Source organism: Belonocnema kinseyi, chromosome 5 (genome assembly GCF_010883055.1).
Source record: "Belonocnema kinseyi isolate 2016_QV_RU_SX_M_011 chromosome 5, B_treatae_v1, whole genome shotgun sequence".
Classification (NCBI taxonomy): domain Eukaryota; kingdom Metazoa; phylum Arthropoda; class Insecta; order Hymenoptera; family Cynipidae; genus Belonocnema; species Belonocnema kinseyi.
The window spans coordinates 100,087,838-100,104,182 of NC_046661.1; the positions used below are offsets into that span (position 1 = coordinate 100,087,838).

The 16,345-nt window shown below is 28.6% G+C and overlaps 1 protein-coding gene across 1 annotated transcript in view; it reads left to right on the plus strand.

Moving 5' to 3' along the window:
* The window catches only part of LOC117173804 (neurexin-3-like), a 435,470-nt gene that overhangs the window by 180,524 nt on the left and 238,601 nt on the right, over nucleotides 1–16,345 (plus strand). The window contains exon 8 of the mRNA XM_033362447.1: nucleotides 14,796–14,904. Coding sequence (XP_033218338.1) covers nucleotides 14,796–14,904 — 109 coding nt within the window. The remainder of the gene's footprint in view (nucleotides 1–14,795; nucleotides 14,905–16,345) is intronic.

The following is a 16,345-nucleotide window of genomic DNA, read 5'->3' on the forward strand; positions in this document are numbered from 1 at the left end:
AAATTAAAATTCGAAAATTTTTTCTAAAGCCTCCAGGGGACTTCGTTTTCGCACGAAAAAATTTTATGTGCCCTTATTGCATCCGGACCCACAATTGTTGACCCAAAATTGAGACTCATCATTGTTTAAGCCAGAAAGGATTTAAATTGAGTTATTAATGAAAATAAAATAATTTAAATAAAAGCATAACTCAAAAACAGAAATTAGTTTCCACAACTTCGCAGAAAGGTTTCATGACTCCGCAGAGAAAGCTGATCTCATTTTGATCCGCATATTGACCCAAAACTGAGACTCATTATTGTTTGAACCAGAAAGGACTTAAATTGAGTTTGAATTTTTTTTTTAAATTCTATTGAAAATTTTTAAAATTAAATAATTTTAAAGTGTTCCAGGAATCTATTGAAAATGTTGCGAATGCTATTCTATTACAAATCTTGGAACTCGAATTTTTTCTACAATTTTTAGAAAATCCTTTAAGATTAGAAAAGTGCCTTAAAATCTTCCACATTCTTATTTAAAAATTAAGGAAATCTTCATCAATTTTCTTTTTAAATTACTCGTTCAATAAAAAAATCATTTTCAGTTTTTCTAGAAATGAAGTTCAAAATCTTCAAAAATTTACATTTTGTTATAAATGTTTTGAAATCTTTTCAAAACTTCTAAATATATTTTAAGCTTCCTCCGATTTTTGCCAAATAAAAATTTTTTCATTCATTATTTATTTATCAAAATTTTAGAAAATCAATTTAAATTTCCCCAGAAATGTTAATTGCTCAGAACTTATGATACGATATGCGGAACTGAAGTTAGGTGCGTTTCTAAAAATTAATATATATGTAATATAATTTGATTAAACTCATATTTTTTATTATTAATGCAACAGTGATGAATGTGTGTCACTATAAATGTTAATATCTTTAAAAACAAACTTAGACACAGTTTTAAATATAATCTTTTTTCCAATTAAATGCATTTTCAGGTCTAAATTAATTTACATCAATTTTTTTTTGGATTTTAGATGAAATCTATGCTTTAAAATCACGTAGTATAGATGTGGATATCTTAGGTAAAACTTTAAAATAAAAAAAATGTGGCATAATTTAAATTGCTGCCTAATTTGTGATTTATTATAATTGGAAAAGTTCTTAGTAAAAGTGAAAGATTAAAAAAAAATTGCATTTCATTGCAGAAACTTATATATTATATATCTTACAAAAATTTTAAATTAGTACAAGTCAAAACATTAATGTGGAATCTGAAAGTATTACTTGTAACATATTTTTTTCGTTTAAATTAGTAAATTTCTACTAGAAACTACTATTATTTACAACATAATTTCAAGTACAGTATACGAATATTTCAACTTTTGTAAAATCTTCTACTTTTTTGTAAAGATTTGTGATTTTCTACAATAATTTACGTATACTTAAAAGTGCTCTTAATATGTTAAACACCTAAGTTAAGGAAATGTAAAATTCTGTACTTTTCTGCTATACCTTGTAGGTTTTTACAACAAAGTAAAATATATTAATAAATAGCTGTAGAAATGTTTAACTTTCCTGTAAAATTTTGTTGTCGTTGATAATGAAGTTAAATATTAACAGGATTATTTATATTTTATGAATTCAGCTTCAACAATTCGAGTTTTACAGTGAGTTTATTTCAACATTTTTTATTAGGATAAAAATTCATATTCCCAAAACATTCAATTTGTTACTTTATTTGTTTATGTATTATTAATTATTATACTGAAAAAGAAGGTTATGCAAAATTTCTGCAAAGTTGCAGATATAAATTTTGGCTTTCAACTGATGTTTTGTTTTTAACTATTCTTAATTCAATTCTTTATTTCTAGCAAATATTTTTCTGATCCTTGCAGATAATTGAATTCATCTACCATTGAATATTATGCTCTTATAATATGGACCAGACTCTGGGAATTTTGGTTTCATTTTGATTTCGTTTTGATTTACGACTTTATGAGGGCCAAGTTAGGTCGGTCAAGGAATTTTAGAGTCTTGTCACCATTATTGCAACTAATTCTATAATGGAATTAACATTTTGACTAGTATCAGCATTTAGGAAATTGAAGGAGTTTTTCTTGAAAAATCATCCCTACTATAAGAAAAGCACAAAAATTGGGAATTTTTTGATAAATGTTATTTTAAATGATAATGTCTAGCGAGGACTAAGGGAAGACATCATGGTTTGAATTATTATTACACATAAAAAAGCTATGCTTACTTTTGCTGCGTATTTTTTTTTTATATCATACTTCAGGCGTCGCCGGGAAAACGGTAGTAACTTTCTTTTATTTAACAATTGAATTTAAGTCCTTTCGGACTTAAAAAATGATGTGTCTGAATTTTCGGACAATATTCGGCTAAAATTAAGCCCAGCTTTTTCCTAAGAAATTATGGAACATTTCTGCGAAGCTGTAGAAGCAAATTTCGTATTTTGAATTTTTGTTTTTTTCTTGTATGATTATTTGTTTAATACATTATGTATAGCAAAATTTTTCTGAGTTTATCTGACAATTTATTTCGTGTACTATCGAATATTCGCCTGGACGCTGGAAGTCTTAAACCTTTGGTTTCGTTTTGATTTATGATTTTATGAGGGTCAAGTCAGAGCAATGGATGCATTTTAAAAGCTTATTTTTAACTTTGCTGTAACTAACTTTATGATGGGATTAACATCTTGTCTAGTATTCGGAATTTAGAAAATTCAAGAAAATCTTCTGGAAAATCATCCCTACTATGTCTATGTGAAAGGAACAAAAATGGAGAATTTGTTGATAAAAATTGTTTGAAACAACGAAGCTAAATATGTGAAGAATTAATGATGTTGTATGGATACAATTGTAATAATTTCGGCCAAATAGTGAGTTCATGTCAGCATTTTAAAACAAATCTAATTTCCAAGAGAACATACTACACATTCTATAACATTCTTTTGTTTTAATGATTAAAGTTATTTTAAACATTTCTGCAAAGTGTAGAAACAAATTTCGTCTCTTAAGATTTAGGTTAGATTTTTTAATGATTGTATGCTGAATTAATCATTCATAGCAATATTTTTCTAATTTTCTTTGACAATTTAATTCCTCCACAAGAGAATATTCTCCTAATATTGGCCGTTAAGCTTTGATTTGGAAATTTGGTTAATTAATTAATTAATTCCAATGCATACCTGCAAATCAAGTCCTGTCAACGACGGTTACATATATCTCTTCAATGGAAAATTCTGTGAACATTGTAGTGAAATTCAATAAAATGCAAACGAATTGATTGACATTTAGAATATTTACAATTCGAATTTCCCTCTTTTTAAAGCTAGAACTGGCACATATTTCGTGTTTTATTAAAAGATTATATTTTAACTAACAAAAAAATCGCGCTATGCTTGCTTATCACACATTGCCTGTGCTGATTACCTGATTAACAAAATAAAATATATGTCTAAGCACTATAAAATATAATTAATAATCATAAAACAGAAAATATATTAAAATAACCACAATGTCTGTCATAAAATTTTAATTTAATATTAATCGAAGTCCAGTAATCTCTAACTATTATTTAAATACAATATTTTATATCAACATAAATTGGAGGCAAAGGAAAAATTAATTAATTTAGGGTTTTATTCATTCATAATTATATTTCCAATTGACGATTGTATTATTTTTAATAGTTCAATTTTGAAGATTTCCAATTAAAACCTCTTCAAGTTTGAAGATGTATATTACTATTTTTAAATTTTTGATTTTTGACGACTGTTAAACTCAAAAGTAAAGTATTCCATTTTAATTATTTCAAATTCAAGAAATTTTGAACGTAAAGCAACAAAATCACAGAATTTTCAAATGAAATTTTTTTTAATTACAAGTGAAAATTTTTAAATTTTGAAAATATAAAATTGCAAATTATTCAATTTTCCACATTCAATATTTATATTTTAAAGGTATGCAAGTTAGAACGTTTATTTTTTTAACTCTTCAATTTTGGATGTTTACAATTGAAAACCTTACAATTTCAAAGACGTATCAATAAAATTTTCCTAAATTTCTATTCAAAATTAATGAATTAATGCAATTATTAACGTATCAGTTTCAAATAGTTGAATCTGTATTTGTTATAATTTTCAATAACACAATTTTTTACTGTTTATTTTCAGTATTTCATTTAGAATTATTATTAAATCTTGAAATGTTTCAATAACATATTTTTTGATTTTCAATTATCTTTTTTTTCAATCTTTAATTAAAAATCGGTAAATTTTAGATTATTACATTGAAAATTTAAACGTAAAAAAATACAAAACAAGATCGCTACGATTTCCATTTTTTAAATTGCAGCCTTTACAAATGAAATGAAATTTTCAAATGAAAAGTAATTTCATTTTCAATGCCTATTAGTCCTAAAAAAATCTACTCATATTTGAGGCTTGATTTGAACAATTATTTAATTAAATTTCCATTGGTTAAAAATTATGCTGGAGGCATTTAATTCATAATTGTTTAGTTAAAAATCCTTGAAAATAACACTGTTGCAAATATCAAGACTTTCAAATTGATATTCTACGATCTATGATTTTCTAAAATTCTAAAAACAAACAATTTTGTACGTTAAAAATTGAAAACAAAGCATTCATAATATTTATATCTAAAATGATTAAACTTCAAACCTACTAAAATTGAAATAAACAAAATTTAGAATATTTATACTAAATCATTATACAATATTAAGAGTTGAAATCTCAAAATAAATCTAATATATTTCAGGCCAGCCTCTAAAAACAAAAATAAATTTTTAGTCAATTCCCATAGTTTTTAAAGACTATTATTATGTAAAATGAAATGTTAGACATTTAAAAGATGATAAAATATATTATAATAAGTTAAAACTTAAAAAATGCTAAATATTGTGAAACTTTAAAGTTAAGTTATTCTAAAATTATTAAAGATTAGTTGCTTTCTAATTAGAAACTTTCTAAATAATTCAGAGAAGAGATAACTTCAAACTTTATTTGAAAATGAAAGCATTTGAAAAAATTCGTAAAATGCAAAATAAATAACTTGAAAATGAAATGGTAAAACTTTATGTTGAAGGCAATTTTCTAAGATAAATACACAATAGCAATTGTCTGGAAATTTGAACAAATTGTAGCTACACTTGATTTACAGGTCTGCAAGGATTTCCAGCTAGAATAGCTTGATACATTAATTAAACGCAGTATTCTTCGCTTTTAAAAATTTGAAGAAAAAAAATCTGTTTATATTTAAAAAACTTGTTGATACTCAAAATACAACGATACTATGTCTGATGTATTTGTTCCCGTATTTGAGAGGCATCAAATGACCTATCGTATATTAAAGAATCTTTCGTGTCATCTTATAATCTAGCAATACCTATTTATAATTTTTCCAAGTATATTTTTTATTATTTTTATACGAGAAAACTGTTTTAATATTATGAATACAACGTGACTGATATAAGACGCATTTGTTTGCGTTTCCGAGACGCATACCGATTTATCTATTAAACAACCTCTCATTACTTAACATTGACCTACCAATACCGGTTTTTAATTTTAAAACACAATTATTTACCTTATTGATTAACGGACATCTTTCTTGATATTCGGAACTGTAGAACCGTATAGATGACCTTTCATGAAGAATGAATAGCAACTTACATAGTTTATTAATATGAAAATTGACATTGTTTAAATCAGGACATTTTTTTATAATGTAACATTATATCGTAAGTTAAAAAGTTATTAATTGTAACAAAACAAGTTGATTGACCTTTTGGTGGTCTCTGATTTTCTGAAGCATCAATAAAAAATCAAATTAGATTTTCGATAAGATAGAAGCATGTAAGCTTGACAAATATGGAAAGTTTGCATTTTCTTTTAATTCAATTTTTTTTAGAAAAGCCTACCACAATAAGGAAGCAAATTGATTTTATATAAGAAAGCAAAGTGCTCATGAAATTAGCACAAGTAAATACACCCATTAGTACTTGACAGCGTTATTATTTAAATTTTGATAAGAGGGAGACGATCTATCAAAATTAATAAAAACTTAACATCTTTACACTTTAATAAATTTTTATTTAGTATTATTATTTTTTTTCGAGAATCAGAAAGAATTAGAGTAATTTTTCTCTTGTGCGTTTTCTATCGACGGATAAAATTGATGATGGGAGATTGGAAAAAGGTTGCCTTTCAATAAACTACTAGCTTTGACAGAGTTCTGATTTGGTTCTATAAATCCATAAATCCGAGCGACTCACCACTATCTGCCACTAAGCGTGGCCAGCAATATCACATGTCACATGTCTTTTGACATGCGTTTGTCACTTAACGTCACCCCTACAACACCGATATCGAAAATTCATCCCCCATTTTATCATCGTGTTATAAACTTCTCACCACTGATGTCCAAGAATGATAAAAAAAGCATCAGTCTTTTGACCACGAACTCCAAATTTTTCGTGTGCATTTTTGCAAATTTTTTTACATTTCACGATAAGGTTTATTTATATTAATTTGATGGGAAAGGTTGTTGTTCTCACAAATAAAACTCGGATATAAATTTCAACAAACTTTTTTACTGGTTCTATCTTTTCTGAAGCGAAATTTATTTTGTTTATTTATTTTATTGTTATTACTTGTTGCCGTAATGTTGTAAATTTTTTATTTAGGTTGTAAAATCTGAAGAATCTTTTTAGAATTATATTCAGTCTTAAATTTCTTTTTTCTCCCCAATCACAGAATAATAATGAATTTTACTTTTAATAATTAAATATAATTTAATATGATTTTTTGCGTTTGTCTAAATTATAACTGGTAAATTGTGCAGGGCTACCCTATAACTGTGTTTGCTTTCACAGATATCAGAAATTTTGATGTTGTATTGGATTTAAAAAGCAAAATGAAATTATAAAAAATTATTAGTATCAACAAACATTTCCATATGGAAAGTATTATATAGACAACCAGCTTATTGTTAATTTCCATAAAAATAATAACTTTTCGGCAGGGGATACAACTTACGATACGAGACGCTGATGAAAAAAATGGAACTGATAAGACCAAAAATAATACCTCTAATCTTTTAAAACTTCCCTTTATTGGTGTTACATTTTTTAATATATCTTCCACTCTCTTATGACGTACCAAGATATTTAAAATAAAGTATCTAAAAAATTGCCTTTAGTCTAGAATGTTCAAAATGCACAATTTAATATTTCAATCAATATATATAAATGGTAGTTAACGCTTAGGGGTAGTATTTTTTCAAAATTGTTTCAAGTTTTTTGGGGTGTATGGTAGAATCAGTTGTATTTCCTGAAAAACACATAATATTATTCTGACGGAATTTAACGTTAATAATCAGTGATAAATTTATTATGATTTCAGATCTGTTTATAAGGTCCCTGAATGCCGGTTAAAATTTTTTTTTATAACAAAACATGATTATCCAGGCGGAAATAGTATGTATAGTTTATATATAGTGTGAAGTTTTATATAGAATATTCATTTATTTTATATATTTTATGTATAAAACAAATGAATATTATATATAAAACTTCACACTATACATAAACTATATATAATTTTTCCGCGTGGGTAAGAATATTATATTTTATATAATTTATACCAAGATTATTTTGATTCATACCTTCTAAATATTTAATTTTATTAAATCAATGATCAAATTTGTATTTTTTTATATTAGTGTTTTTTAGCACACCCATTAGCGTTTTTCAAATATTTATCAAAAATTCTTTAACTCCTTGAATTTTAAGGTTATATATGGTACTTTTTAGAACCACAGTTTTCGATTTACCAGTCCAAACAAAACTGTTTTTTATGGCTAAAAAATAACATTTTTGTTTAGAATAGTAAATTGAAAACTATCATTCCATTGAAAAAATTGTCCAAATCTTTGTGAAATCAAAAAAACTTATTACTATCATTTTCAGCAAATAAAGTTTTGAAGAACTAGAAAAAAATCTGCCTATACATGAATCCTGAGATTTAATCAATTACACCACTCAGGTCTCAAAAGATCTGTCTTTGTTCTCCAAAGCTACTTTTACAGAGGAATAACCCGAGTCGAAATATAGGCCCTCCTTTGACCCTCTATAGCTATAAATAAAACCTCTTTTGCACTTCCTTGGCCCTCGATATCCTCTTTTGCTTATCGTAGAACCTCTTTGGACCTCTTTTCAACCTCTTTAGCCCTCCTCATGATTTTCCAAGTTTTTGAATCCCTCGTTTGAGCCTCTATGACCCTCTTTGCGATTTAAAAAATATTTATCAAGCCCTTATTTAAACCTCTATGATATCTGCAGTAAACATAATAGTTTCGTTAATAATAATAATAATTGAATAATAATCAATATATTCATTTTTGACTTTTTTTAAACATACAAGGATAGAAAAACCTTCATATACGCAATATGAAGTATATTGAAATGGACATACCCATACTAAACTTCAATATATTGAACTCAATGCATAACTATAAAAAAGTAAAACAAGTTGAAATTTATTTTAAATAATTTAATATTTGAGGACATTTTTTAAAATCTTAGACAATTGTAATATAGGAGGAAAATAAAAATACGATACACATATGAATGAGCGGATGTTTTTATTCAAGCTCTTTTTGGTTGATCGGCAACCCTATATACACTTGATGATCTACGTTCATAAATACACAAATGTTCGTAATATTTTCAATTGGCATAGCGATTGCATTTTCGAAAACATCACACTTTTGTACGAATAATTCAGTATTATGCTGGAAGCTGTCCCCTTGAGTTTGAAAAACATCACGACAGATGAATTTGCTGTGCAGAATTGCAAAATGTGAGTCTCCACATTGACAGTTTTGCAATTCACAATTACAATTATGAACTTTCAGAAAGCAGTTAACTATACCCAATTTCAATTCATTGTTATGAAGATATTGCACCGCAGATGAATGCGTTTGTAAGCTATTCTGCCTGTAAGTCTCTGCTACATACAATTTTGAGTTTTTTAACAGTCTTGAAAACAGGCAAACCCTGAAATTTCTCAAAATTGAAAAAGCTTGCAGTGCCCTTTGAACTAATTCTGGCATTTCTGTAACACGTTTGTAAACTCCAACGCTGTAACAATGGTCTGAAATTTGTTCGTTGATTTTTACTCGACGCTTTTTCTTTTGACAGAATTGTTTTAATTCGCCATTGGGTAAATTTTCCATTAGCTTTGTCATCGAGATAAATTGATTTTGAGAAACGGCTATTTGGCTATCAATGTGGTTAGTACCATGAATAAGGCTCAAAAATTGACCATTTAAATCTTCATACTCAAAACAAGTGTACAGCTATAATGGTCCAAGTGTTTCTACGATATCAGGAAAATGTAAAATTTGATGTATGTTAATTGAACAAAATCGCAATCCATACAATGTTTTGAATTCTCAAACATAAGTGTTCAAAAAGTCGCGACTGACTTGGATCATTTGTGGCGTAATTAATTCGAAACTCAGAAGTGCTATTGATATTACCAGAAGAAGATAATGTTGAAAGTAATCTTCGCGAACTATTCCTTGAAGAACTGGAATCGAATAATAGAAAAGCCACATTTTGAGTTCCGAAGCCTTCCAATGAACCAGCTCTTTAACAGAGCGTGGCATGCGTTGCACAAATTTTGAAGGTTTCATTGATAATAGTCTGCTATTGGTTACGTCAATAAAGGCATACAAGGAAAATGTTTTTGGCTCGATGTTCAACATTAAATAATATACCTAACAGTTTTTTGACGAGTCCGCCATCGACGCAATGCATACGATCAAGTCCCATACCCCGAACAAAATCCGGCATTAGTTGTGAAAGGACTGTTGGGCCTTTAATACCCATTACAGGATTGTCTGCAGTAGCTGCTTGAGCAAATACTTCCGAGTTCTCAGAGGTTCTTAGAAGTAACGCATTTTCATACGGATAAATGTGAACATGACCTTGAGTCTCTAAATTAATAATTGTACCTTTTAGTAAGCAAAATGAGTAGCCGTATTTACCGTTAAAATTCACGAAATTTAAACATTCACTTCGAGCAGGTGTATCGCAAGTTCCTACACGAAGGACTCCCCTTAGATTAATTGACTCATGAATATTTGGCACAAATATTTGAAGAACATTAGAGAGTTCTTCTAAATCTGACCGAAGACCATCAAAAAAATTATTCATATCAGGCTTACTGCTGCCATGCCATAACCCAGCAAGCAAAGTATTATTTCTCTTTTTTTTCTAATTCCAAAAGGTAATTCATTAATAGTCAAATAGATGGGCCAAACACTAATTTTGGATGACTTAAACACTGGAGCACCATCTGTGTACCAAGAAAGAGAAATGTTGTGAGGGTTAGATAAAAAACCATTATTAACCCATGCTTGATATAACATGCAATCATAGATATCGTTTATAATACCTGGGTTATACAGTGGTCTGTTAAATCGGTGTTGTAAATTATTGTAAAAATCTTTTCTTGTGTACATCTCCTTTAATTGTTCGAATAAAGGTAATTGAACAAAGTAACCATTTTTCTTCCTTGGACAAGATGGACAAATTTCATCATTTGATCTTAACGGGCGAATGCATGTTGCACAATAAAAATGTTTTGTAAAAGCGGTCGCCTTACCAAGAGAAAAATATTTTCGGAATTTATACGAACTATTTTTTATCAATCCACGACTTAAGCAATGAAAATTGATTACTGATATGATATCCGAAAGACACGTCATTGTTACATTGTGATGCAGCAGAATTGTTAAGATTAATAACATACTTTGCATGACAGTTACCGGAGATCCTTCAAATAATGGTTGATCAATAAGATCATCCCCGTTGTTAGGAAATATTTCCGCAAATTCATCGCCTGATTCAGATGAACTGTACTCACTATTGGAATCCTCGAAAGATATTAATATCATTTTTAAAAGACGAGAAAATCTTTTTTTAATTTTAATTATTAAAATTTGATGTTTACTATTGCTTCGGGCAAATAATTTTTTTAAGAACAAGAAAAAAATCTTCCTTTGTCCGGATTTGAACCCGGAATGTCACTATACATGACGGGAGCGTCAAAAATTTCACAGAGGCCTCAACAGATCTGTTTTGATTCTTTAAACCTCCTTGTGTGAGAAAATTTTTACAAATTTGGCACACAATTTGCAAATTTCGTCATCTTGTAAAAAATATAGGTCATCCAACGATTTCAGCGACCCATCCTTTCTCCCAATGCCGATCAAGAGAAAACGAGAATAGGGCCGTCCCGCTCTGGCAGTGGCAAGTTACAATCATTTCGTACAGATTAATCGAGCTTAAGTATCCTCAGCAGTCAGCAACCCTCGCCTGTAATTTAATCGGTGTGGCTCCGCCCATTGTTTTCATTACGCGTCGCATCGCACGGAAATTTCCTCATGTTCCTGAATCCATGTACGATTCGTAATTCCCAAATCCAAGTCGACCGTTCCCTGATTTGTATGCACAGCGGAACTTTATTGACTCGATAAATTCAAAGCAAATTCAGAAATATGAAATTTTTAAATGAACTTGCATTTTTATTTTGATAAACGTTTAAAGACTTTAAAGTGGACAATATTTTTCTAATTTCTGGACATTTCAAAATTTGGTTTGAAATTTATTTTTGGGAAATTCAGAAAATTTGTGTGAACATTAGGATTATAGGATTGTTCATCTGACGCACCGTGGAACAGGGTGTCTCTGTTTTTTGACTCTCCATGTTTCATTGGCAAACTGTTAAACTTAAACCTTAATTGTCACTCGGAGTCCAATGGACCCCATGCTTTTTTCAATCGCGAATATTTCTATAATGCCTGCTTCGTGTTTTGCATTTTTTTTTACTATTTTAACATCTGCATTTTTTATATGAGCAATAGCATATTGTTCACAAGGCTTTCAGGAACATCCACAATAAGTTTCAGGTAAATCTATTAAAAACTGGTGAAATTATAAAAAGTTTTCTACGCTGTGGTCCAATGGACCCCGTATGATAAATACCGATATTCGTTGGACGTGTGACAATTGAGGGTTAAAAAACTAATCTCCTTATGCTATTTTACTTTGGAGAAAAATTTGATACAATTTTATGATATTTATCGAACAACCAAATTGTTTGTTTTTACTGTGAGTTACAAACAATAACCCTACAGGATAGCTAAAAAGCTTAAAAACTTGCTTGTAATAATCAAATTAACATGTTTTATTTGAAATTTTGACTCAAAAACACTCTCTTACAAGGTATCGGCCAAAAAAGTAAAAATGTTGACATTTTTGCCGTCATTCGTCATTTCTAATCCATCATTTTGAATTTTAACTTGAAATTTAAATTCAGCTACCCCAAAAAACTCTTATACATACTTCAGAAAAATATGTAAAAATTATGCAATTTTTGCCGCCAAATTGGATCCACCATTGGGGTCACATTTGAAACCAGCAGTCCCACACACAACCTTATGCTAAATTATGGACAAATACATACAAATTTTGCAATTTTTGATCCGCCATTTTGAATTTACAATTTTTAATATCAAATTCGGAACTAGCGACTCCAAATCTCTTCTATACCAAGTTTTAGATAAATTTTACACAAAATGGATTTTTGATCACTGTTCATGGTTCCTGGCACCCTGTACGGATGACTTGAAATCCTCGTTCATTTCCCGGTTTTCGCCTGGTCAATTGTTAATTTTTTCCAGTCGATTTGAAAAATTCAAACGATTTTTAAAGATTCCAAGAGAATTCTTTTTAAATGCTTGAAATTTTTTAATTTCCGATTTAGAACAGGGAATTTTGTAAATAAAATGATAATTCTGAGTTATAGCGTCTCTGATAATTTTTGGCGATAAGAATTACAATTTTGAAATTCAAGAACTACTTTTTCATATCCCCTTCTTCTAAATTAGAATTAAAAATCTTTTCCAAAATCCCCGTTACATTTTAAAAATTCTCCGTTCCAAGTGAAATTATAATTGTTTACTAAAAATTCCCGATTTCAAAGTCTAAATTATAATTCTTTACCCGAAAATTACTATTCTAAAGTGAACCAAAAATGAAAATTTTAATTCCTAATGAAAATTACGCGTTCTGTCTCAGAATTATAAGTTTTTTCGAAAATTCCCTGTCCCGATTTCAAAATTCAAATTTTTTACACAAATTGATTTACCTAAAGTAAAAATTATAACTCTTTACGAAATTTTACTATTCGAAAGCCAAAATTATAATTCTTTACTAAAATTCCCTCTCATAAAGTAGAAATGATCATTCTTGAAGGAAATTCCTGTCACAATAGTCAAAATTATATTAACTTACTGAAGTTTCATGACCCAAACTCGAAATTATAATTCCTTAAGGAAAATCCATCCTGAAGTAAAAAATTATATTTCTTAAGGAAAATTCCTGTTCTAAAGTGAACTCAAAATAAAAATTATAATGCCTTTTGAAAATTTCCAGTTCTATCTCATAATTATAAGACTTTAAAAAAATTCCCTGGCTCAAATTCATATTTCTAATTTTTTACGCCCATTGCTTTATCCAAAGTCAAAATGATAATTATTTACGAAATTCCTAGTCCGAAAGCTAAAATTATAATTCTTCACGGGAAATTCCTGTTCCAGGCTCAAAATTATAATTCTTTACTAAAATTCCGTCTCGCAAAGTAAAGACTAAAGATGATCATTCTTCACGAAAATTCCTATCTCGATTGTCAACATTATATTCACTTACTAAATTTCCATGTCCTAAACTCAAAATTGTAATTTCTTAGAGAATATCTGTCCTAAGGTAAAAAATTATCATTCCTAACGAAAATTCCTGCTCTAAAATGAACCCAAAATGCAAATTATAATTCATTACAGAAATTCCGAGTTCTATCTCAAAATTATAATTCTTTTATTAGAAAATTTCCGGTTCAAAAGTTGTAATTATAATTGTTTATAAGAAAACCTTGTCCCACATATTGAAATTATATTTCTTCACTGAAATACCTTATCCCAAACTTAAAAATTATAATTCTTTGCTAAAATTTCTTGTCCCGAACTAAAAATTATTATTCTTCACAGAAATTCCGTGTCCCAATTATGAAAATTCTATTTCTTAACTGAAATTTCATGCCGGACTTAGAATTATAATTTAATTGGAGATTTTCTAGAAATCAGTCAAGATGTCCTTGATTAAATTCAGTGACCATTTTTTCTACGTGTTTCACTAAAATGGTTTTTCAGATAAAGATAAATACAGTTTTATCAACGTAAACTTGAAATACTGAAAATGTTGCTAATTAAAATTCAGAGAGGCTTGTTCCTAGTCAGAATAATTGTAATTATTTACGTTAAATCTTTAATATTTATTTATTTTATTCCCTGCCTCTAGTTTAGAATTGTAAATTTATGTATATAAAATTCTCTGTTTCAAACTCAAAATGATCATTCATTCCTAAATTACAGAATAAAAATACACTAAACCATTTCAAATTTAGATATTAGTATGTACATGAGAAAAATCCCGGGCATTGAATCAAATTTCCTGTCAATTTCCGTTTTCACGGTCAAGTAAACACCCTGAATGTATATAGTAATGTACATATAGAGACAAAACTAATTTTGAGAAAATCCTTATTTTTCGATATTTCTTTTTTTCCCAACAATATCCACATCATCAAAAGAACCCCGTATTTTTGTAAACAAAAATGTATATGATTTTGGATTTTTTCAGACTTTGATTGCTGGACAAGGTCTCAACGACGATATGTGGCACACGCTTAGATTTTCAAGAAGAGCCAACTCTCTGAAACTTCAAATAGACGATGAGGCTGCTATCAGAGGTAAGAATTTTTTGTTGGATAATAAATTATCAACTGAAAATAAAGTGTAATTATTTTTGTATATTGAAAATTCAAAGTATCATCACCACGCTTCTTCTCCTCTATATCGTCATAAATCTTTCTTTATGGGATAATAAAAAAAGTTCAATCAGAAATCATGAATCCAGCAATGCACTTTAAATGTTTCAGAAATAATCAAAACTTTATTGATCTTTTTGTTAAAGCTGTTAATAGATTGATGGAAAGATAGTGATATTCCTTTAATATTTCATAAAAACACCATGTGTTATATAGGGTTACAAAATAAAATTATATTATTTTCTAATATTTAAAATTTTTAGCTCTTGAAAGAATCGTAATGTCACCAGAGAACAAAAAAACTACAGTATTTTAAAAAAATTGTATAACTCAATGTTATGCCTTCCAATAGTTATTATAAGAAATGCATAATTTCAGACACGTTTGGAATGCATCCAGAGTTTCTGCTTATGTTACATTTTTAAAGAGTAATTTTGGGTTTTTTTAGATACTATAGGTCACCAGAAATTTTCAGGATTTAGAAAATATCTGATTGGGCATAAGGTATTGTGGGAAAAAATCAATAAAACCGTAACGGCAGAAATAATGTTTCTAAACACAAGGATATGATATTCCAGGAATAATGTATTGTCAACTTTATGATTTTCACCCATATACTATACATTTCTACAAAATACTACAATTTCCCAATTTTTGTAATTTGTTGTAATTGATTTTACTTTATTATGAAAATACATTTCCAATAGAGTTAAAAAGTGATTCCTTCCAGTTTTAGAATTTTTCCCTTATTCTATTTTATCCAATTCTAAGGTTAGTCAAACGAAAATCGAACATTCGAGCATGCCATGATGTGGAATCCAATTTGAATTTGGTGAGCGCAACTATGTAGAAATTCTAGAGTGACGCAGAGACTGGCAAGCAAAAACGAAACGATTCGAATGCGGAAGAGAAAACACCCGCCAATAACATCGTCTATCGATTGGTCAAAGCCAATCAACTATTTTACATCTGGACACGACGTACAATTTTCCCAACTTTTCACCTGCTTATCTGTTTCTATTCTACATCCGCCAGCAGTCCCCACTTTGCATATTGTAGAATTGTGGAATTTTTTACACTTTACAGTAAAGTTAAATTTCAAACTTTCTTTTTCATCGATATGTCCTTTTGCGAAACAGCTCAAAGAATGTGCGTTTCTCGGCGAACTTTATGCGAGCGATCTTTTTATTTTTCAAATTCAAGTAAAGTGGAGGTTCCAGTTTTGACACTCAATAGAACATTTAAGACCGCTTACATTTAAAGTAAATTGAAATTAAATATTTATCCATTTTGATGGTATAAAATAGTTTTAATAATTAGAAATATCATTGTTGACCCAGCGAACTGAGTTCAAAATTTTAAT